The 21907-nt window shown below is 33.7% G+C and overlaps 2 protein-coding genes and 1 long non-coding RNA gene across 25 annotated transcripts; 2 read left to right on the forward strand and 1 right to left on the reverse strand.

The window, feature by feature from the left end:
• Positions 1–1775: 1775 nt before the first annotated feature.
• Positions 1776–8097, reverse strand: mhc1zba (major histocompatibility complex class I ZBA). The gene is given in 9 exon segments (NM_001110118.1): positions 1776–2795; positions 3656–3723; positions 3936–3983; positions 4379–4420; positions 4815–4940; positions 5085–5369; positions 5440–5727; positions 6717–6989; positions 7935–8097. Coding segments are annotated over 9 exon segments (1197 nt in total). The 5' UTR covers positions 7999–8097; the 3' UTR covers positions 1776–2792.
• A 59-nt stretch (positions 8098–8156) lies between these two features.
• LOC141386346 (uncharacterized) lies at positions 8157–11216 on the forward strand. Its single transcript, XR_015476980.1, has 3 exons — positions 8157–8322; positions 8819–8867; positions 9387–11216. It is a non-coding gene; the product is annotated as an uncharacterized LOC141386346 (long non-coding RNA).
• Positions 11217–11607: 391 nt separating this feature from the next.
• Positions 11608–18437, forward strand: cbr1 (carbonyl reductase 1). 23 transcript variants are annotated; one of them, XR_015475568.1, is made up of 7 exons: positions 11608–11661; positions 11753–12064; positions 14078–14185; positions 15048–16146; positions 16498–16981; positions 17152–17928; positions 18103–18437. XR_015475568.1 is itself a non-coding variant. In XM_087235266.1 (5 exons), exons 2-4 carry the CDS (start codon positions 11779–11781, stop codon positions 15482–15484), a joined length of 831 nt encoding a protein of 276 aa, XP_087091392.1. In that variant the 5' UTR covers positions 11608–11661; positions 11753–11778; the 3' UTR covers positions 15485–15517; positions 18090–18437.
• Positions 18438–21907: the final 3470 nt, after the last annotated feature.

Raw genomic sequence — 21907 nt, forward strand, 5'->3', positions numbered from 1 at the left:
TTGGAGTTTGTGTATGTATCTGAGGAAAATCTGTGACAGTGCGTTAGTTCTTGTTTTGTTGTCCTTAAAAATCTGACCTCTGCCTGTTAACAGACTAATCTGCTGTTTTGCTTTCGTTGGATTTTTTTTCGCTGATTGGAAATATTTTTACTTATTAAATGGGGAATTTGACTCCTTTTTCTTTTGTACTTTCTTTTCTGATTGATTGTTTTGTGGACAAGGGAGTTTGGTAATAAAGTGTATTTTCTTTTATTTGCTTTAGTTGAAAATAGGGAATTTAGAGGGCATTTGAATTTAGTTTGGTTTGTTTATTATTTTCTATTATTTTGACATTATTATAATGTTTTAATTTAATTTTAAATATGTGATTTTTGATTATTATGTCAAGGATTGCTCTTTAAAATATGCTGGTTTTATTATAAACTTTGTTTTATTATTATGTACATTTCACATACATAAATCCAAGTTTGCCAAATGCAAACCTCTCTTCGTGGTGCTAGAAATAGAGATTCAAATATATGTAAAAGTGATTTCTAAATCTAAAAATAGTCATAAAAACAGTTAATATAAGCTAGTCAACATTAATTTAGATAGATCTATAATTACAATTTCTACTATTTAAAACTCATTTTTAGATATCTGCAAATATTTTTCAATAGAAGAATATGACTAGTCACAATAGGGTTGTAGATATCTCTAATGTATAATATGACTAGTCAAAATTGCAATATAGATATCTTCAATGCATATTATGTCTAGTCAAAATTGTAATATAGTAATCTGGAATTGGATTCATGACTAGTTTAGCAAGGGGTTTTTATTGCTAAACGGCTTGCCATACTAACGTGTCCTGTCTGATAACTTACCAGTAGCTGACGAATATGCCCAAACATGGCTTTTGGACCAATAACCAATACTAAAACAGATAGCGCAGCATCACTAGTGACTAGGAGAAAGCTTGAGGGTCGTTTTGTTGTTGACACGGAAAAGAGGATAGCGGATGCAATGTTAGATTTACACGATTAAATAAACGTTATTAACTGGTTCTGTGGCAGATAGTTGTGCCTCAGGGAGCGCGAAGCTATCAGGTAGCATACTATGAACACACAGCAGCGATTTTCATTTGATTTTTACTTGATTTTGTACAGGGAAGAGGTTTGGGGATAAATCTCTGACGATCAGGAGTCGCTATTTTTGACAAAAGTTAGGGTTTGGCCCTATCGGAATCGCACAGTTGATTAAGATAAACTCTTTGAGAGTTTAAAATAATTTGTCATATGGAGACATTAAAAAAATGGAAAAAAAACTTTATTTTATTACAGGACTCAAAGGGTAAATATTCCCGTTTAACCACATTAATAGTATTGCCTACACAAGCTCTTGAACTGAAATGAGACTGTTAACTAAAAGTCATCACTGCAACACAGCAGATAACCCATGTCCTGCTTTAAATAGGCATAAATAAAATAATAAAGCCAGATACTGTATCAAAGGTTATTACGGTTGGAATATAGAACTGACGACAGGTGTAGGCATGTGATTTTATCAAGTTACCATGAGTCACAAAAAATGTTTAAGTGAAATAAGAGTTTAAGTACTTGCAGTAATATACATATACATGAATGTTAATAAAGTCCTACCTAAAACAGCTTCAACTCTCCCTTAGAAACTCTTGAGTGCTATGCTACATTTAAAAATGAAAACTGAAGTTAAACACAACAGTGAATGAATGCAGTCAACAATAAAAATAATAATCACACTAACCATTTTCCACCCTTTTTTAAACCACTTTTATTGTTAATAAAAAAGAAAGTGCAAAATTCACGAGATGCTCAGTTTTTAACAAAGCCAGAAATATATATTGACATAAAGTTGGTTTTATATTTACGCATTCGTTCATTGACAACTTGTGACATGCTCCCTATAAATATTGGACTTGAAATCACATGCAAGTATGACTTCAAAACAACATTAGCACTATTCCATTGAAAGTGAGCAATCTTGTACTTTGATAGTCATTGGCTGCTAATATCATTTCACCATTTGGAATTTGCAAAGAATACTTTTCTGAAACTATATTATTAAGGAGAAACTCTGAATGTGCCGACATAAAACCAACTTTACCTAAATAAAACATATTAGGACAAATTAGTGTACAGATTAACAGACTTAAACAGAAACAACAGAAATAATATGTACAGTCATAACAGTAAAAACAGTGATATTTATCAGATATTGTAAAGGCACTTTAAATGACAGCAATACAATCAACCACATTTATGAAATAGCTTAATTAAGGCCCCTAAGGAACAGCATGAAAATATCCATACAACACTGATGCATCCTATATCATGAAGAAATATGAGATTACACATTATTTTATGTAAGCTGAGAATTAAATCTAAACTAAGAAACTAAAATAAAACAATCACAACTTAATTTTACAATTCAGTGAGAAACTGGTATAAAGGAATGCTTTCCTTTTTTAATGCATTGAGGATCTTTTTATGATACTTTTATCAAAAAGGCTCTGGGTAATTTTTATTGGTGCCCATTTTTAAAACTGGTGTTGAAAATTTGTCTACTTTCATCTTTTAGATGTAGGAGTAAGGCAAAAAAGTAAAAAAAAATATATATATATAATGAACAATACCAAATTTTATGAAAAGAAATAATGTAAAAATGGGGCACGGTGTAAATCAGCTGTCATTCTGCAAATTTTCCAAGATAATCCAACTTTTCAGATCTCCACCAGTAGATTTTCCTTCTGCAGCTGTCGGATTTGGACTCCCTTACTGAAATACAAAACATAAACATTATTTATTTATTATATACTAATAATTGGTACTTATACATAGAACTACAGCTTTAATACACCAACACATTTGAAATCAATATATTTTGGTGGCGTTCCATAAATGAAACGTCACTTATGAACATTGGCAAAATAGCTACCTATACATCATTGAAGTTCTGGACATTTCTGCAAACTGGACACTGACTGAGCTTTCCAAAATATTCCCATCAAACCTGTCCTCTCTCAACCTCTCATTGGTTTCCTATGTCTGCTAGTTTAATAGCGTAGGCCCATAGCATGGCGAACTATCAATTTTTGTCTGTTAGCATTAAAACACACTATTTGGATAGAATTCGTTGGACAAGGGTGAATGGAGTAAGCAAATTTTACCACAATACCTCTATGATGTTAATAGCCAATTTACACAGATAAAAAAAAATTTTCAGTAAGACTACCAGAAGTGGACTCGATTTGTATACTGCTGTCGCCACCCTGTTGTCACACACACACACACATTTTTCCTTTCGGAGATGCTCATTTCACCTTTTTAAAGCACTTTGAGATTTTTTTTTTTTATCAAAAATGTACTTAATACAAAATAATGACCCATTATGATTACTAAGATTAAGGCACATTTGTAGAGAGCTAAAATAACTGGGAGCTCTGGTATAATAATTATTTCTCACCTTCTTTATGTAAATGTAAAACTAAAACTTTACGTAAAACTACTAAAACCATCTGAACAAATGTGCCTCTTTTAATACTTTTTTTTAACCTTTCCTCTAGTATCTACAAACAGAAGAGTTCTATACAGTGGACCCTCTGGCTTTACTAATATTGCATGTAAATCATAGTTACCACAATGTCCATTTTTTCCTGTGAGTTAGTAGGACTGCTTTTTGAACTTCCATCACTACTCCCTTGACCTGTTGATGTAAAGTGAAATGTCAAAGTGAGCTGTGCATGTTTTTTTTTTTTAAAACAGTGTGCCAAAACTTTGTCTAGCAAAAGAAATAAAAAAGGAAAGAAAGTGGAATCTTGCAGTACAGCAAGATGCATTTAATAAAGCAATTTGATTTTAGTTCTGTAATAGAAGAAAGCATGTGCCAATCAATAACTGAATAAAAAGAATATTTACCAGAGTCGTCTGAACCAGGTAGCATAGAGCATTTCTCATCCTTGTTTCCTGCAACATGCAGATATTCAAGTCCCACAATCAAGTAATAAAAGTCAATCACGGGTAAATGTTGTATTGCTACTCTTTTCAAGACATTTCACTTATACTGCACTTTGATTTAATATTAATTTTAACTTACAATAATGAAAAAATATAAGTGCATGGAAAAGCAGTCTAATTTTTATCAACTAGTTTTGCAAATTTCTCAATAATAGTGCTAACACTGACTGTGGCTGTAAATAAAGTGCTACCAAAAACAGCTTCAACACCAGTCAACCCTCCTTTTAAGTCCAGTAATGAACAACAAGAGAATATTCTAAGTCTAAGACATGATGCATTTAAACAAGTGATTTGGTGCAATAATAAGAAAGCTGGTGCCAATCTATAACTGAATAAAAACTCACCAGAGATAGTTGGTACTGAAGAAGGTTTCACATTGTTATTTCCTGTAAAATGCAGATTTTCAAGTCATGCCATCAAGAAATAAAAGACAATCACAGGTGAATGCTGTATTGCTACTTTCTTAAACACAGCCTGAGCATTTCACTTTAGTTGCACTTTGATTGAATATTAATTTTAACTTATAATTGATTGAAAATGTTGAAGTACATGAAAAAACTGTTTTTCTCCACCAGTTTTCACCATTTCTCAAAAGTGATCTAATTTCTCCTAAAACAATGAACCATCAAGACTGATTACATTTTGAGAATAAGATTGAAATCAATAACCAATCAATAAATAATGACATTATCATCATGAAAAAAACTTTTCCCTAAATAAATATTGTAAAAAATTAAAAAACATGAAATTGTTAATGATCATTTATCAGTCTATACGCACCGCTCCTCTTTCTTAGGAAATAAACTGCTCCACCAATGGCTGCCAGCACAACCAAAACTACAATTATTGCTCCAGCAATAATACCTATGGGAGATCCTGACTCAGGGCCATCCAGGCACTCCCCATCTACACAAATACAAAAGATATGTATTTACAATTTTAATCAAACTAAAAAAAAAAAGAAACAAATAGTTTTGGCAAAAAAATGGAGGTTCACAGCTTTTGTGATGCTTTTTGAATATAAGGTGCTTTTTCTGTATGTTTCATTACCCCATTTTTTGATAATTGGTTCCTTGAGGGTTGTGTGGGACACATAACAGTCATATTCTGCTTTTTCATCCTCATAGATGTTAATGCTCTTTCTCAGCTGAAAGGTCCCATCTTCGTTTGGTCTAACTCCTGTGGATTCTACCTCATTATCAGGCAATGTAATGCGGTATTTCCTTATGTTCAAAATCACATCTTTGGGGTAGAATCCAGTGGCCAGACAAGTAAGTTTTAGCTTGATTTTGCCATTGATAATCCTCTTCGCAAACACATGAACTTCTGGGGAAGCTGAAATCACAAGTATATTGTTTAATCAGTCAGTTCTATAACACTAACCAAATGCTGTATGTTTACTCACAGCCTTCTCTAAGCTCCTTATCTCCATATTCTCTGAATTTGTTGAGCCAGTCCACACACTCTTTTTCCAGGTAGCCCTTGGTGTACTGATTTAGGATGGGCACATTATCCCATTTCCTCTTGGTTGGAAGAGCTTCTTCCACTGGGGCAACCCACTGAGACTCCGCATCATCAAAAGAAAGGAAGTTTCTTCCATCATAACTGTACTCATCAATGCCTCTGGAAAACCGGACATCATCGCCCTGACTGTCAATTTCACAACCATGTCTCCACTGAAGAACATGAACATCTGAAACAGACACAAATTAAACTGACTATGAGACAGATCAAAAGCAAAAATGATACAGATGTAATATTTTAATGAAAAATAAGATAGGATAGATAAGTTTTACTGTTTTGAGCCTGACTTTATTTGAACCTAAGTACAGCAAAAAAGTCAAATTGATTAAAACAAAAAATCAGATTGTATAATCGATGAATGCATTATTGCATATATTATATATTATGATGACATAAGACACATATACCACAGTTCTGTCATAGCAAATGTTTAAATAAATGTAAAAAAAAAAAGTTTTTTTTTTAAATCTATTTTATACCTGTGATTTCAAAGCTGAATGTTCAGCATATTTCTAATTTGTTGATTTTCCACACAGACATGTATTATTATTATTATTATTATTATTATTATTATTTTATTATTATTATTATTATGTTGAAATCAGATGAACAATTTATTTCAGCTTTCTTTGATGAACATTAAATTTAGAAGAACAGCATAAGATAATAAGATGATAATAATTATAATAAACATTTCTTAAACAAAACATTTGCATATTAGAATTTTGAAGGATAATATAAGTGAAGTTCTGATTTCTAAATGTAATAATTTTTGAAGTTCGGAATTTATTACCTTTTTAAATATATTCAAATAATTGTTATCTTATTTATTATTACTATTTCATTAATTTTCTTTTTGGCTTAGTCCCTTTGTTAATTTTATTATCAACTTATACAGCATATATTTTAAGCAGCGGAGGAGATGTCCTTCCAGCTGCAGCCCATCACTGGGAAAATTTATTATTGTTATTATTTTTATCTTTTATCTAAAAATACATATATTTTTTATTTTTTAGATACTTATCTGTACTTTCCATTAAATAAATGCAGGCTTGGTGAGTAGAACAGACAGTTTTAGAAAGCATTAAAAATATTTTTTATAGAACAGCTTTTGACCAGTAGTGTATAGGCAGGTTAAAACAGATAACCATTCCTCACCTGATTTATTGTGTCTCATTCGTTCCATCAGAATGTTGACGTTCACATTAAACCACTGTTCTTTGCTCTTTCTGGACTGGGTGCCTTTTTCCCAGTAATCTTCCTGCATTTTCTCTTTCATCCAGTGCTGTTTAGGAATCTTCTTCTGCTCTTGGCTGTTGTAATAGTCAATCTGTCTGTCATCAAGCAAACCCATTGCAGTGAATTCATAGATGCCCGGCAGATTGACAGGTCTGGATAAAGCTGTGTATATGTAGTAGAGGGAGTGTTTTTCTGTATTGAAAGAGAACAAAACATGAAAATGTCAAAAACACATGATCCACATGGTCATTTTTAAGTATACATTATGAAAATAGTTTCATGGTGAAGTGGTGACATCTGACCATCACAAACAAATCTGGTTAAATTGTTTTAAGATGTTTGTATCTTTTTCTTTCAACCTATAGACCAAGTACTGCAACATCTGTAGCAGTTAATCATTGCTCTTATATTTGGGACAGCTGAGGTCAGTTTAGTCTATGATGCTGCCTTTCACATTTTTATTAAACACAAATATTATTGAAGTTTAGTGAATATCACTTGAAATCTCTTTGATTGTTGATATTTGGAACAACACTAATTTATGTGGTTCATACACATTTCCAGAGATTCTATGGAGATTCTTCTACTTCTAAAAAACATGTTTTGAATTTTTTTTTAATAATTTTTAAAAACATTTTATTTAAACTAGACCCTTTTCCCTAAGATCATATATTTACATAAAAATATTACATTATGTTTCCTTTTATATGAATAAAATTATAGCCCTTTTTTATTAACAAGTCATTCTACAATAAACTGTGCTCTATAAAACAGCGTTTTGATATAATTACATTATTATTTTATTGCATTTAATTGTCAAGCAATGGTTTCAAGTTTAGTACGTTAGAGCAAGCACAACATAACCTAAAATGGCGGAACCAGGAAGTTTCCTCCTAAACCGAAAGTATTCACTGACAAGACAGGGAGGCCATAAACACAAACACAGACCGTACACAGACATATTAAACCTTTAAGCCGTTTTTGTATACATATCAGCCTATGAAATACGTATATATAGTAATAAGCAGCTTGAGGAACGATAATGACGTCGATTAGTTTACTTTCGGTTTTAAGATATATCCTACATAGGCCACTTATTACGTAGCTACTTTTGAGTCAAAATAGCAGCAGACTCACCGGTCCAGGCTGGTACAACCGCAAGAAGCATCACTGCCGAAAACAAAACGGCAAAACTAGCCATTCTGAAGACTTTTGAGGCCGCGGTGTGTGTCTGTTTCCTCCTCCACTTACGTCTTCTGTCTGATGGCTGACGAACAGGATCAACTGTTATGAGACGGTCTAAAATTCAAAGCCACGCCCCCTGAAGAGCGTAAATAACCAATACTGAAACTGAAGCGCAGCATCACTAGTGACTAGGAGAAAGCTGGTGATTGAGTTCTTTTCTTGTTGACAAGGATAAGAGGACAGCGGATGCAAAACTAACGTTAGATTTACACGATTAAATAAACTTTATTGACTGGTTCTGTGGCAGATAGTTGTGCTTTAGGGAGCGCGGACCTATCAGGTTAGCATATATGAACACACAGCTGCGATATTCATCCGATTTTCCTTGATTTTGTACAGTGAAGAGGTTTGGGCATAGGACATAGCCCTTGGCTATCAGTCGGATGCTACTTTTGGCATGTCAGAAATTTGGGTTTGGCCCTACCTCGGAATCGCACAGTTAAATAAGATCAGCTTTATCAGTGTTTAAAATAATTTGTCATATGAAGACATTAAAAGAGTTGAAAAGTCAAAACGCAAAAGATATTTATTTTATTGGAGGATTTTGGCTTCATTTTCTGAAAACTTCAAATACTTTGTCTTTATTTTTTTAAATGATATGTTTTTATGTACTTATTTGTTTAATTAATTTAGTTTTTCATTCATTTTCTGTCTGGTTTAGTCCCTTTATTAATCTGGGGTCGCCACAGCGAAATTAAAAAATTACATTGATGTCTCTTGCTCTTTCCTCGAGACTTCTTCTCTGTTGTCTGAGTCTGTTGCTCATTTATTTTTAGGAATGTCCCTTGGTTAAACCTTTCTGGTCTGATGTGAATTGTCCTAAAGGTTTGTATGGATTTTTCTTTAAGATAGACATATTATTTTTGGGGTTTTACATTAAAGAAAAACAATTCCTTAACTCCAGCGGTGGAAAGAAAACTGAAAAATTATACTCAAGTTAAAGTATCATTACTTGCCTAAAAATGTAGTGCAAGTAGAGTAAAAGTATCTGTTGTAAATATTACTCAAAGTAATAGACCTTTCAAATGTCAAGAGTAGTGAGTAGGGAGTATTACACTGTAAAAAGCTAATGCATGTAACTTGTGGATGTGTGTAAACGGAACATTCTGTAGTGCATTAAGTGATTGCCCAGCAGGCACACAACATCATTAAAACGTTATAAGGTTAGATTTAGGTTGTGATGTCAAGTGACTAAAGTTCCAAAACTCAACGTCACATTGACGTCATATACTGGCATTTATTTGTCAGGTATGGCAACCAAAAACGTCTGATAGACATCATAGTGGTAACGTCCACACAGTGTCAAATTGTAACATCATTAGGTTGATATTTGGTTGATTTCAGGTTGGACGTTGGACATTGACGTCGGCCTGACGCTGGGTTCTGATGTCATCCTGATTTTCATTTCCAAACATAATGCCATGTCCCCACGACGTTGAGGTGCAACATAATCTGACATTAATTTGACATCTTGTGTCTGCTGGGTGTTTAAGGCCATTTCGGTCATCGTACAGTAAACACCCGTCATCTTCTCATCAGTGACATGCATCTAAACAGTTTATGGTTCAATGTGTGTACATTTTTTCTTGGACACTTTTAATGCCTCCATACAGTTTGCTACAAGTATAAATCGGCCATGTCTTGAGGTAGTTCATTATTATTTATCTTCTATGTACGATTTGATTGGACAGGAATCACAGGGCTGATTGTTCTAATCCCCATAGACAAAGTAAATAAAGTAGTGACTGCAGGTTGAAGGAAAGTAGTGGAGTAAAAGTACCGATACATCTTTAAAAATGTACTCAACGGAAAGTAAAATTACACACTTTAAAACTAGTAAATTAATTTCTGAGAAAAACTACTCAATTACAGTAGTTTGAGTATTTGTAATTTATTACTTTACACCACTGCTTCATTTAAGTTTTTGTGTTAACCTCATATTATTTATAAGAAAGGTTTTTATACATAAGTGTATATATAACCAATATAAACCAAATTTAGATTTTTTTTAATCGACATTTGGACCTGTACTTAAAAACCATTACAGAGTCTCATAACAAGAAAGCAGTTAAAACTTGTAAAAACACATACTTTATTTAGCCCAATATTCTGCATTAATTTTTATTATTTTTTCCTCTCTTAATTTTTGTTTATTTCTTATCATTTTTATTGTTTTTTTCTTCTTATTGTCTTTCTTTTTCTTTTAAAAAAGTAATATCTGTATTGTTTGTACTATACTTCTGTACTTCTATCTTTTGTAATTGCCTGTTGTTATTGCAATTAAAATGAAAAAGTGCTCGAGCCATCCATGGTGCCTGAAATAATAAGAACATCTTGTATAAAAACAAAACTCTTTTTTTCAATAACTGGTTTAAAATGATATTTATTTTTTTGTGTGTCAACTTTTCAATGATAGTAATTTACTTTGTAACTACTCAGAATTTTTAGTCCAGGAATTCCTGTTAGCCCAAAATTTGCTATTGTGGCTGATGCAATCCCACAAGGTGTTTTTATGTTTTTAAAGGTCTTTCATTTCCAATTCTTTGTGATTCAATAAAGATTTGGGAAACATTTATGGGTAAACAGTGCCTTTCATTATCTAAATCAAAATGCAATAAGAAAACAAGAGCCCTGTTTTAGGAAGATTCACTGTGCCTTATGTAATGTCATATTGGAATGGTTTTGTAAATGATATTTCATGGAAGAAAGCTATAACAAACAAAACAAGAAAAGTTACCTTTAAACTGATTCATATAGATGCTATCCAGACAACTGTAACCCTAAAAGGCTTAAGAATGACATTAACACCAACTGTTCATTTTGCTTTGTGAATCCTGAAACTTCTGTTCATTTAGGCTATTTTGGAATTGCCCTCATTCAATAATATTTTGGTGTGATGTTCTTGATTTTACAAAAGATTATGTTAAGGATTTGGAATTTACATATAAGAATGTTATCTTTGTTTTCCATGAATGTGAAAAGGAAAGTAATACTTATTTCATAAACCTTATTATTTTGGTTGACCACATGTATTTGAGTCTATTGAGGGACAAACTTTGATGAAGGACTTGGCACTTGTCTTGATGACATTGGTTGTTAATGTTTTTCAAGCATTCAATAAAAAATAAAAATAAAAAATACAGTCCATGGTGGGTGCCATCACTGCACCTGTGCGAAAACAGAAACAAACTTCCGGGTTCAGGGCGTGCGATAATTAAATATTCCAGAATACACACGAACAATCAATAGTGTGTAATATTCTATTCAAGTATGTTGGAGCAGATCTGATTCAAAGGTTAAATTACATAATATTTTTTTCTTTCATTTCATGAGACGATCAGCTTAATAGTGCAATAAATAAAATGTGTATTATTGTTTATCCTCAGCTGTTTTTAATGGAGAGCACATTTACTGCTCTTCTAGTTATGAAATACACACTAGATGTGTCTGAAATGACAGCAAACTTATAGAAATTAAAATTAAAATAATCATAAATGTTCTTATGAAAAGACTCGATGCACGTGATATCAACCTTACGTAAGCATATCTCTCGCGCTTGCGCAGTAAGCAGCGACAAACCAAAACTGTCATCCAACTTGACAACCACGGAGTAAAACAGGTACATATTTTATAATCATGCATACTTTTTCTGCGTTCAAATATGTTAATTAATAAGGCCAACATTTCTGTTTTTTCTCTTCACGATACAGTTTCCACGGCACGAACATTTCCAGCAATGAGTCAGTGCAAAGTAGCTCTGGTCACTGGTGCAAATAAAGGCATCGGCTTCGCGATCGTACGTGCATTGTGTAAAGAGTACACCGGGGACGTGTATCTGTCATCCCGGGATGTCGGACGAGGAACCGCAGCGGTGGACAGCTTGAAGAAGGAGGGACTGAACCCGCTTTTCCATCAGCTGGACATCAACGACCCAAACAGTGTCCGAACTGCACGCGACTTCTTCCAGGAGAAGTACGGGGGCCTGGACGTGCTCATCAACAATGCTGGAATCGCCTTTAAAAGTAAATTAATTAATTTACAGTTCACCCAGAAATGAAAATATGCTTACCCTTATACTTGTTTAAAACCATTACTAGTTTCTTTCTTCTGTTAAACACAAAATAAGATATTTTGAAGAAAGCTGAAAATCTGTAACCATTGACTTCCATAGTATTTGTTTTCCTATATGGAAGTCAATGGTTACTGGTTTTCATCTTTTTATGGAGGTGTTTTATTATAGGGTATTTTGAAACAAACATTTCTTTCTATTGTTAAACACAAAATAAAACATTTTAAGGAAAACTGAAAACCTGTAACCATTGACTTCCATAGTATTTTCAGCTTTCTTCTGGGGATGTTTGTTATAGGACATGTTTGAAATGAGTATTTTGTCTGTTAAACATAAATACACTGTTAAACATAAATACAAGATATTTTGAAAAAAGTTGAAGCACTAACCATTGACTTCCATATAAGAAAAATCTAATATAATGGAAGTCAGTAGTTACAGGTTTTCAGTTTTCGTCTGGGGTGATTTATTATAGGGTTTGTTTGAATCAAGTATTTCTTCTGTTAAACACAGAAGATATTTAGAAAAAAAGGTGAAAAAACTGTAACCATTGACTTCCATAGTAGTAAAAACAAATACTTTGGAAGTAAGTAGTTACAGGTTTCTGCTTTCTTCGGGGGGTGTTTTATCATAGGGTATGTTTGAAACAAGTATTTCTTTTTTTTCTGTTAAACACAAAAGAAGATATTTTAAGGAAAGCTGAAAACCTGTAACCACTGACTTCCATATTATTTGTTTTCCTACTATGGGAGTCAATGGTTACAGGATTTCAGCTTTCTTCAGGGGAGGTTTATTACATGATATGTTTTAAACGAGTAGTTCTTTCCTCTGTTAAGCATAAAAAGAAAATATTTTGAAGAAAGCTTAAAACCTGTAACCATTGACTTCCATATTATTTGTTTTTCCTACTATGTGAGTCAATGGTTACAGGTTTTCAAATTTCTTTTAGTGTTTTTTTATTATGAGGTATGTTTTGAAACAAGAATTTCTGTCTTCTGTTGAACACAAAAGAAGATGTTTTGAAGAGAGTTGAAAAGCTGTAACCATTGACTTCCATAGTATGAAAAACAAATACTATGAAAGTCAATGGTTACAGCTTTTCAGCTTTCTTTAGTGTTTTTTTATTATATGGTACCATTTTCTTACATAGTATTTGTATTTGTTTTCCTACTACTAAAGTCAATGGTTACAGGTTTTCAGTTTTCGTCGGGGGTGTTTTATTATAAGGTATTTTTTAAACAAATATTTCTTTCCTCTCTTAAACACAGAAGATATTTTGAAGAAAGGTGAAAACCTGCAACCAAAAACAAATACTTTGAAAGTCAATGGTTACATGTTTTTATTTTAACCATTGTCAACAGAAGAAAGATATAAAGATTTGTAATCACACAAGTAAATAGTGAGTGAATAATATTTGGGGGAGGGGGGATCTATCCCTTTAACATCGCTTTAAGGGAAATGAAATGAAAATAAACACTTTTTCATGACATTTATTCAATATTTACAGACTCATGCATCACACAAGTTTACCCCAAAAAAAAGTAAACATTTTTTACTTGCCTTCAAGTGATTACAAGCCTTGCGTAAGTTTTTTTTATTTTGTTAAACACAAAAGAAGATATTTTGAAGAAAGATTAAAACATGTAACTATTGACTTCCATAATAGGAAAAGATTAATACAATGGAAGTCAATGGTTACAAGTTTTTAGCTTTTTTTAGTATATCCTGCTTTGTTTTCAACAGAGCAAAGAAACTCAAACAGGTTGTAAACAAACAAGTAACGAATGAGTAAATTTTGACATCATTTTCAGTTTTAGTTGAACTGTCCCTTTAAGTTTCATACTTTTGATCTGAAGTTTTCTACCATTTCGAAGGAAGTAAAAACAAACAAAAGTTTAATCAAAGTTTAAAACGCTGTCTTCTGCCATTTGACTAATAAAAACAATGTTTGATTTCTTCATGGCAGTGGCCGACACAACCCCCTTTGGGACCCAAGCTGATGTGACACTGAAGACCAATTTCTTTGCCACCAGAGACATGTGTAATGTGTTTTTACCCATTATCAAACCAGGAGGTAGGTCATACCAGTCATACCTCCCAGAACCTGCTAGTCTAGGGATTTATCTTCTCGCATTTCTTCCTTTTAACATTCCTTCCTTTTCTTTCTTAAACTCAAAACACTCTCAACATTTTCTTCCCCTTCACTTGTCACAATGTTTATGAGTTTCTTAATTCTGTTAAACTTAAAACAATATATATATATATATATATATATATATATATATATATATATATATATATATATATATATATATATATATATATAAAACTAATTGAAAACCTGTAACCATTGACTTCATATTATTTGTTTTTCCTACTATGGGTGTCAATGGTTTCCAGTTTCTGACATTTTTCAAAAATATTTTCTTCAGGAAAAAGAAACACATGAGGGTCAGTAAATACTGAATAAAATAATTTTTTTTTGGTGAACTGTCTTTTTAAGGTTCCCATGAAGTGCTTTGAAATGTGCATTTGTTATTGGATGTTTTATATAACATAGGGTAGTCCCTCCCTTTTTTAAAAGAACTGCCAATAGCATTTTGTTTTATAACAGGTCTGCGAGTGAGGGTGGTTGAGCTCAAGTTCATCTAATGAAAAGCAAATGAGAAACTTCTGATAGAGCATCTGATTGGTCAAGATTGGATTGGAAACTGAAGTATAAAGTGACAAGAAAAAAACATTGCTCATATAGGCGAAAGAGACAAAGCTTTACATGTTTATATCAGTTTTATATCTTGTATACACACATTTTGTCATTGTTTTGTTGCACACTAGCTTTTAGATATCCTTAAAACTAACATACTGAATACTAACATCTTAAAAAACTTTATTTTTATTTCACTCAATTTGTAAACACTTTTATTTTTTTCTTCTAGGTCGATTAGTAAATGTCTCCAGCGTAATGGGCTCAATGGCACTAGGCCGCTGCAGTCCAGAACTCCAGGCCCGATTCCGAAGCGACGATATCACAGAGGAAGAGTTAAACGGACTGATGAAGCGATTCGTCCGTGAGGCTCAGGAAGGCGTTCATTCGGAACGAGGATGGCCCTCAACTGCATATGGCATCTCTAAAACTGGCCTCACCACCCTGACTCGAATTCAGGCCCGAAATCTGACCAAAGAAAGGCCTGGGGATGGGATCCTGTGCAACGCCTGCTGTCCAGGATGGGTCAGGACTGACATGGCTGGACCAAATGCCACCAAATCACCAGATGAGGGCGCCATCACTCCAGTGTATTTGGCGTTGCTTCCTGCAGGAGCAAAAGAGCCTCATGGACAGTTTGTTTCAGAGATGAAAGTGCAGCCTTGGTAAAGGAGGTTTGTATAAGTTACATTCTGGAGTCAAGTTGAGAAACATTCAAATTAACTTCTCTGGTGTCAAAAAGTCCAACTCAGACTGATTCTTAAGGTGATAGTTCACACAAAACTGAAAATTCTCATCATTTACTCATCATTCACTTCTTCCAAATTAGCTTTACTTACTGTCATGCTGTCAGTGGTTTCTGGTTTTCGGCATTCTTCAAAATATCTTTTTTTGTGGTCAACAGAATAGAGATACTGAGGTTTGAAACCAGTCTAAGGAGAGTAAATTGTGATTAAATGTTCATTTTTTAGTGAACTGTCCCTTTAAGGTGCTCTAAAATAAGGTACTAAGTGCATTGTGGGTTTATTTGTAAATCTAACACAAAAAGCTTTACGATTTAGTCAAAGATTTGATGAATAGACAAATCGAGTGAATCAAGTCTGCTATTTAAAGGCATAGTTCACGCAAAACTGAAAATTATTTCATCATTTACTCACCATTCGCTTGTTTCAAACTAGCTTCACTTATGCTGTCAGTGGTTACTGGTTTTCAGCATTCTTCAAAATATCCTCTTTTGTGTTCAACGGAATAAAGAAACTCAGGTTTGAAACCAGTCGGAAGAAAGTAAATAGTGAGTGATTGCTCATTTTTGGGTGAACTGTCCCTTTAAGGTGCTCTAGAAATAAGCTACTAAGTGCATTATGCGATTAATTGTCAATATAACACCAAAAGCTTTACAGTTTGGTCAAAGATTTGATGAATAGACAAATTGAGTGTTTCAAGTATGCTTTATAAAGGGATAGTTCACACAAAACTGAACATTATTTGATTGTTTACTCACCATTTGCTTGTTCCAAACTAACTTTACTTACTTTCAAGCTGTCAGTGGTTACCGGTTTTCAGCATTCTTCAAAATATCTTCTTTTGTGTTACAACAGAATAAAGAAACTCGGGTTTGAAATTACTTGTAGGAGAATAAATAGTGAGTAAATGTTCAGTTTTGTGTGAACTGTCCCTTTAAGGTGTTCTAGAAATAAGTTACTAAGTGCATCATGCGATTAATTGTAAATATAACACCAAAAGCTTTACTATTTGGTCAAATATTTGATGAATAGGCAAATCGAGTGTATCAAGTCTGCTTATAAAGGGATAGTTCACACAAAACTCAAAATTCTTATTTTTCACCATTCAAGTGAATTCACCATTCACTTGTTCCAAACTAGCTTTACTTACTTTCATGTTGTCAGTGGTTACCGGTTTTCAGCATTCTTCAAAATATCTTCTTTTGTGTGCAACAGAATAAAGAAACTCTGTTTTGGAATCAATCAATGGAGAGCAAATAGTGAGAAAATGTTCATTTTTGAGTGAACTGTCCCTTTAAAGTGCTCTAGAAATAAGTTACTAAGTGCATTATGCGATTTAACTGTAAATACAACACCAAAAGCTTAACAGTTTGGTCAAAGATTTGATGAATTCGCGCATTTCTGTTAACTTACTTACTCTAAGGCAATGGTCTCAATCTCAATTCCTGGAGGGCTGGAGCTCTGCATAGTTTATCTCCAACCACCTCCAACTCACACCTGCTTAATACTCTCTAGTAGTCTTAAACACCTTGATTAGTTTGATTAACTGTGTTTGAGGTTGGAGCAAAATTGTGCAGAGCTGCGGCCCTCCAGGAATTGAGTTTGAGACCTATACTCTAAAGGCATCTGAAGGATGTTGGAGACATTTTTTCTTTAGTAAAATTATATTAGCCATGGTGGTTATAAAATGCAAATGAGCAGCTCTTTGAGAGTTGAAAAAACAAATACAGGCAACACAAAATGAATACACCTGCCCCCTGACTATAGGCCATATTAAGGGATGTAAACAATAACACAGGTCCTACTGTATTTCCTGTTTTACATTTTTAATTTCCATGACTTCTAATGATCCAGAAAGCTCCACATATTGACAGCCACGTTAACATTGGTTATGACTGAATCACATGTTGGTACAGTTCCTAAATAGTTTGACGACAAGCAGGAACTGTTTAAGGAACAATGATATCGCCACATTGAAATGGTCCATATATTGTCATCCTAACATTCATACATCCTATCATGTATGCATTACTCATGTTTTTTTCTATATCTATTTTTTGACTCTCAATTTTTATGAATCATCAAGGATCACAATTTCAGATATTTAAAAAAATACCCTTAGTGTAAATAAATTATTAGCGAATTTTATTTTTATGTGAACTGTCCCTTTAAAATAAATGACTGCAACCATATAAATATGTGGAACTTGAAAGTTTTGTCAAGGTTCACAGACCAAAATGTTGTGCTCAAAGATCCATTTTGTGCAAAAAAAAAAAAGTTACATTGAAGTAGTCATTTACTATGCAAATACAAACATTAACTACTGTACATACCCCAGGAAAAGAGATTAGTTGACTTTACTTTAGAACAGTGTTTCTCAACCATGTTCCTGGAGAACCACCAGCACTGCATGTTTTGGGTGTCTCCGTTGTCTGTCACACCCATTGCAGGTCGTTCAGTCTCTGCCAATGAGACAATGATATAAATAAGGTGTGTCTGGTTTAGGAGACATGGAAAGTGTGGTCGTCCAGGAACATGGTTGAGAAACACTGCTTTAAAACAAGTTTAAACCTGTTAGTTTTAAAGCAGTTTGTTGACATAAATTGATTAAACCCATTGTCTTAATATTTATTAAATTAACTGTGTAAAATGATAAAAGTTAAGTCAACTTAACAGTTCCAAGTTACAACAGATCTACTCACTTTAAGTAAAGCAACTAAACACTTTTCACAGTGTAATTACTTCTAAATTAGATCATTTTTACTCTGTGTATTGTGACAGCACTCTTGTAATGTTCAAATGTATCGATGTTGTACTTCTACATAATATCGTTGATGATTTGTTTAATCTGAAAATAAAAATGATGAATTGCAGCTGTACTCTCCTCCCTTCCTCATTTGTCTCAGAAGTTTGACAGCAAGTTAAACTCCATCCATTATAGGTTCAGAAATGCAAGTTTTGTATCATTCAGCTTTTATTGCAGCTCAGATGAACTATGCAATGGACCAGAGTGAATCTAAAAAGGAAAAAGATTACAATTCTCTGTAATAACTAAAACACATCAAATAAACAGATTATAATACACCACAAGGATGGTGTTCATTTGACACACATTTGTATTTTGCTTTAGATTTCTATGGATTCTATACATTTTGTGACTAGCATTAAAAGTCTTAAAATATGAGCTATGTATACAAAAAAAAAAAAAACATCTGATCTACACATTAATGTCAGAAATATACACATCCAAATTAAATAAATCAAACTTGCAGCTGTTGCGCTTTAAACTCTTTACAGCAAGGATTTGGGGATTACCCACACTCACACACTTGCATGCGGTTTTATTCCAAATGATATTTTTACAAAAGGTCTTCCTTTTATATTAAAGAGCCCATATTATACATGAAATAGGGTCATATCTTGGTTGTAAGAGTCTCCAACAACAGTCTAATATGCATGCAAGGTCAAAAAACACTTTCATGGTCTTATAATCTGCATTTATTTTTACCTAATTATCCCAGCGACTCCTGTATGAATCGTCCAGTGATTCATTTGTTCCCAAACCCCTCCTTAGCGCGGAGCTAATCTGCGCTGATTGGACCGATGACAGTCTGTCGCGATTGGTCGACTGCCTTCAGTCATTGAGGGAAATGGCCAATAGCTAATCAGCAATTTAAAAAGTAATCACAGTTCATACACGCTCGATAGTGTATGCGTGGATTTTAGCTGCCACACTATGGCGAGTGGATAGTGCTACGGATAACCGAACGAAGGAGACAGTCGTGTACTCGCCATACCACACACACACAAAAACACACACACACCTCCGGATGACAACGCTCCCGCTTCCGCCCGCACCCGCCAGGTTTTAGCCTGAGAACCCGCTCCGTTTTCTGCCCGCCGCGCCCGGTCCCGCTAGAGCGGAGAACACAACCAAAAATCACCCAGTATACAGTCCAGACAGCCACACAGCACAAAGCTCGTTCGTTCGTTCGCTCTCTCTCTCTCTCTCGCTCTCTCTCATACGCTCTCTCATACCAAGCAGACTCTCTCTTTCTAATTCACATAGCAATATCCGTGATATTGCTAGACAGCCCGCTCCCGTCCCAAATTAAACCCGTTACCGACCGCTCCCGCGATTTATTCGGAAATTTATTCCTGCGCCGCAGAAATCTGCCGCGGGGACAGCCGCGGGAATAAATTTCCGAATAAATCGCGGGAGCAGAACTCTAGCACGGAGCTCCATAAACAAACAGCACGCGTCGCGTTTTTAATGTGACTTTGCACGCGATAAGATAATATATCCAGTTAACCTGATACAGTACACGCGGTTACAAGTAACAAATCACAACTAAATACATTTGCAAGCTAGAGTAAACGAGGCAACAACTTTAACCGCACGTACTTACACTTGAGAAATGGAAGAAACCCATCCTGACGTCCATCAGTAAGTTACTCTTTACTGATCCTTCCTTTAACAAACTCAGATGAAGTATTCTTTGTAGCATGTAGCTTCCAGAAGTTTCCAACTGCTTGGTTATAATGCTGAGGTTTCATCTTTGGGTAGAGACTCAATATATCCATCTGCAGTGTGACTTCAATCAACCGGCATGTTTGTGTGTGTGTGTGTTTGTGGGTGTGTGTATGTGTGTGTATGTGTGTGTCTGGGTTTCTGCGTCAGAGGGCGGGGCCTCAGGTTTGAAATCTCCCGGGTTTGCGCGTGCACGTGAATAACTTGGTTTCGTTCGTACGTCATGGCGAAACACCTAATGAATCGTGATCAAGGCGACTCGTTTGAAGCACTATGAGTCGACTCTTTTATAGATGAATCAACAGTTTTAAACACTGTACACTAACAGATTTAAGCCTTAGCTGGATACTTCACTTCACTTAGAGCTGTGTTACACACTACATGGAGAGGAATTTTCAAAAACCCATAATATGGGCTCTTTAAAATGTAATTATCTACCTAAAAAATTGCTAATTGTCAAATATTCACCAGCAGGTTCTTCTTTACTGGAAATTGTGCTGTTCACACAATTTCTCGCCACATTAATGCATTTTATGAAACAACTCTGATATTAGAATTAGAAAAAAATCTATTTTTCTATTCAAATGGTTTAACAGAAATATAATTGGGATTCTCTCGATTTTTGATAAATCTGACAACTTCTAAACAATTTATGACTAATAATAATTTTCTGTTACCTTTTAAAGAATTCAATGCGGTGCAAAAAGCAATTCCTTTAGGCCTAATTCAACTTATAAAATCTCATTAAATTTTTTTATCAAAATGTTATTAAAGAACCAGAGCTGAACTTAAGTGCAATTAGTTCATTCGGAAAAAAATAATAATAAATATATTTGACAAATTTTCCTAAATAAAAAAAGTATAATGGAAGGGCAAATTTTACTGGGCATCCTTCATTGACCTAATAAACTGAAAAAAGCCTGACTATAAGTACTGCATTCCCAATAGAACAAAAGAGGTTCATTTTAAAATTCTTCATAAAATATATCCAGTGAATCCTTTGGCAAAGTATATGGAGGTTGATAATTAATGCTCATTTTGTAAACCTGAATATGAAACCCTGATTTACATATTTCTTCAGTGTAAAAACACAAAAAGCTTTTGGAATAGCTTAAATCTCCATAATTACACTGCTTCTTCCAGACCTTTTAAGCTATAAGATATTATTGGTTACTATAAAGATATAACTGATACATCAGAGAACTACATTATTAACTTTTTTAATTTATATGGAAAATATTTTATTCACAAACAAAAATTCTCGAATTCTCAGCCTTCTTTTTCACATTTTTTATTGAAATTTATGTTTTTATTAAATCTCTTAGACTGATTAAAAACAAGAAAAGTAATAGATTCTTAGATTATTATAATTATTTTGAAAATATCACGGACACATACGTCCTTCTTTCCTATTGCTGTACTTGTGGTATTTATGTATTTGTTTAATTTGTTTCTCTCTCTCTCTTTCTCTTTTTTTTATTTTTTTTTTACAGTTTTATAGGTGTTTATAATAAAATTTAACCTAAACTGTTAAGTTATTATCATTGTTACTATCATTGTCCTTTTTGAGTAAGATGGAAATTTGTATGGTTGTTATTGAAGTACATAAAAAAAACACTTGCCATGCGGTCAACTGCACACTTCCTGAATGTTTCATCCTTTGCAGTTTCTTAAAGAGACCACTAGAGAGCAGTACCGCAACAAATTCACTAAAGCACTTTAAAACCGGGCACAGAACAGCAACAATAATATTTCTGTGCTCTGTTGTATTCCCCTTGAAACTGAAAAGCACTGTTTTGGGAGATTCCAGTGAATAAC

Source organism: Danio rerio, chromosome 1, assembly GCF_052040795.2.
Source record: "Danio rerio strain M-AB ecotype USA chromosome 1, GRCz13ab, whole genome shotgun sequence".
In the NCBI taxonomy this organism is placed as follows: domain Eukaryota; kingdom Metazoa; phylum Chordata; class Actinopteri; order Cypriniformes; family Danionidae; genus Danio; species Danio rerio.

Excerpts from the sequence above, each read along its gene's own strand:
- cbr1 (XM_087235265.1), top strand. The coding sequence starts at position 11,779 with ATGAGTCAGTGCAAAGTAGCTCTGGTCACTGGTGCAAATAAAGGCATC. Across the intron at positions 12,065-14,077 it reads TGCTGGAATCGCCTTTAAAA|TGGCCGACACAACCCCCTTT; the intron begins GTAAATTAATTA and ends TCTTCATGGCAG. Across the intron at positions 14,186-15,047 it reads ACCCATTATCAAACCAGGAG|GTCGATTAGTAAATGTCTCC; the intron begins GTAGGTCATACC and ends TTTTTCTTCTAG.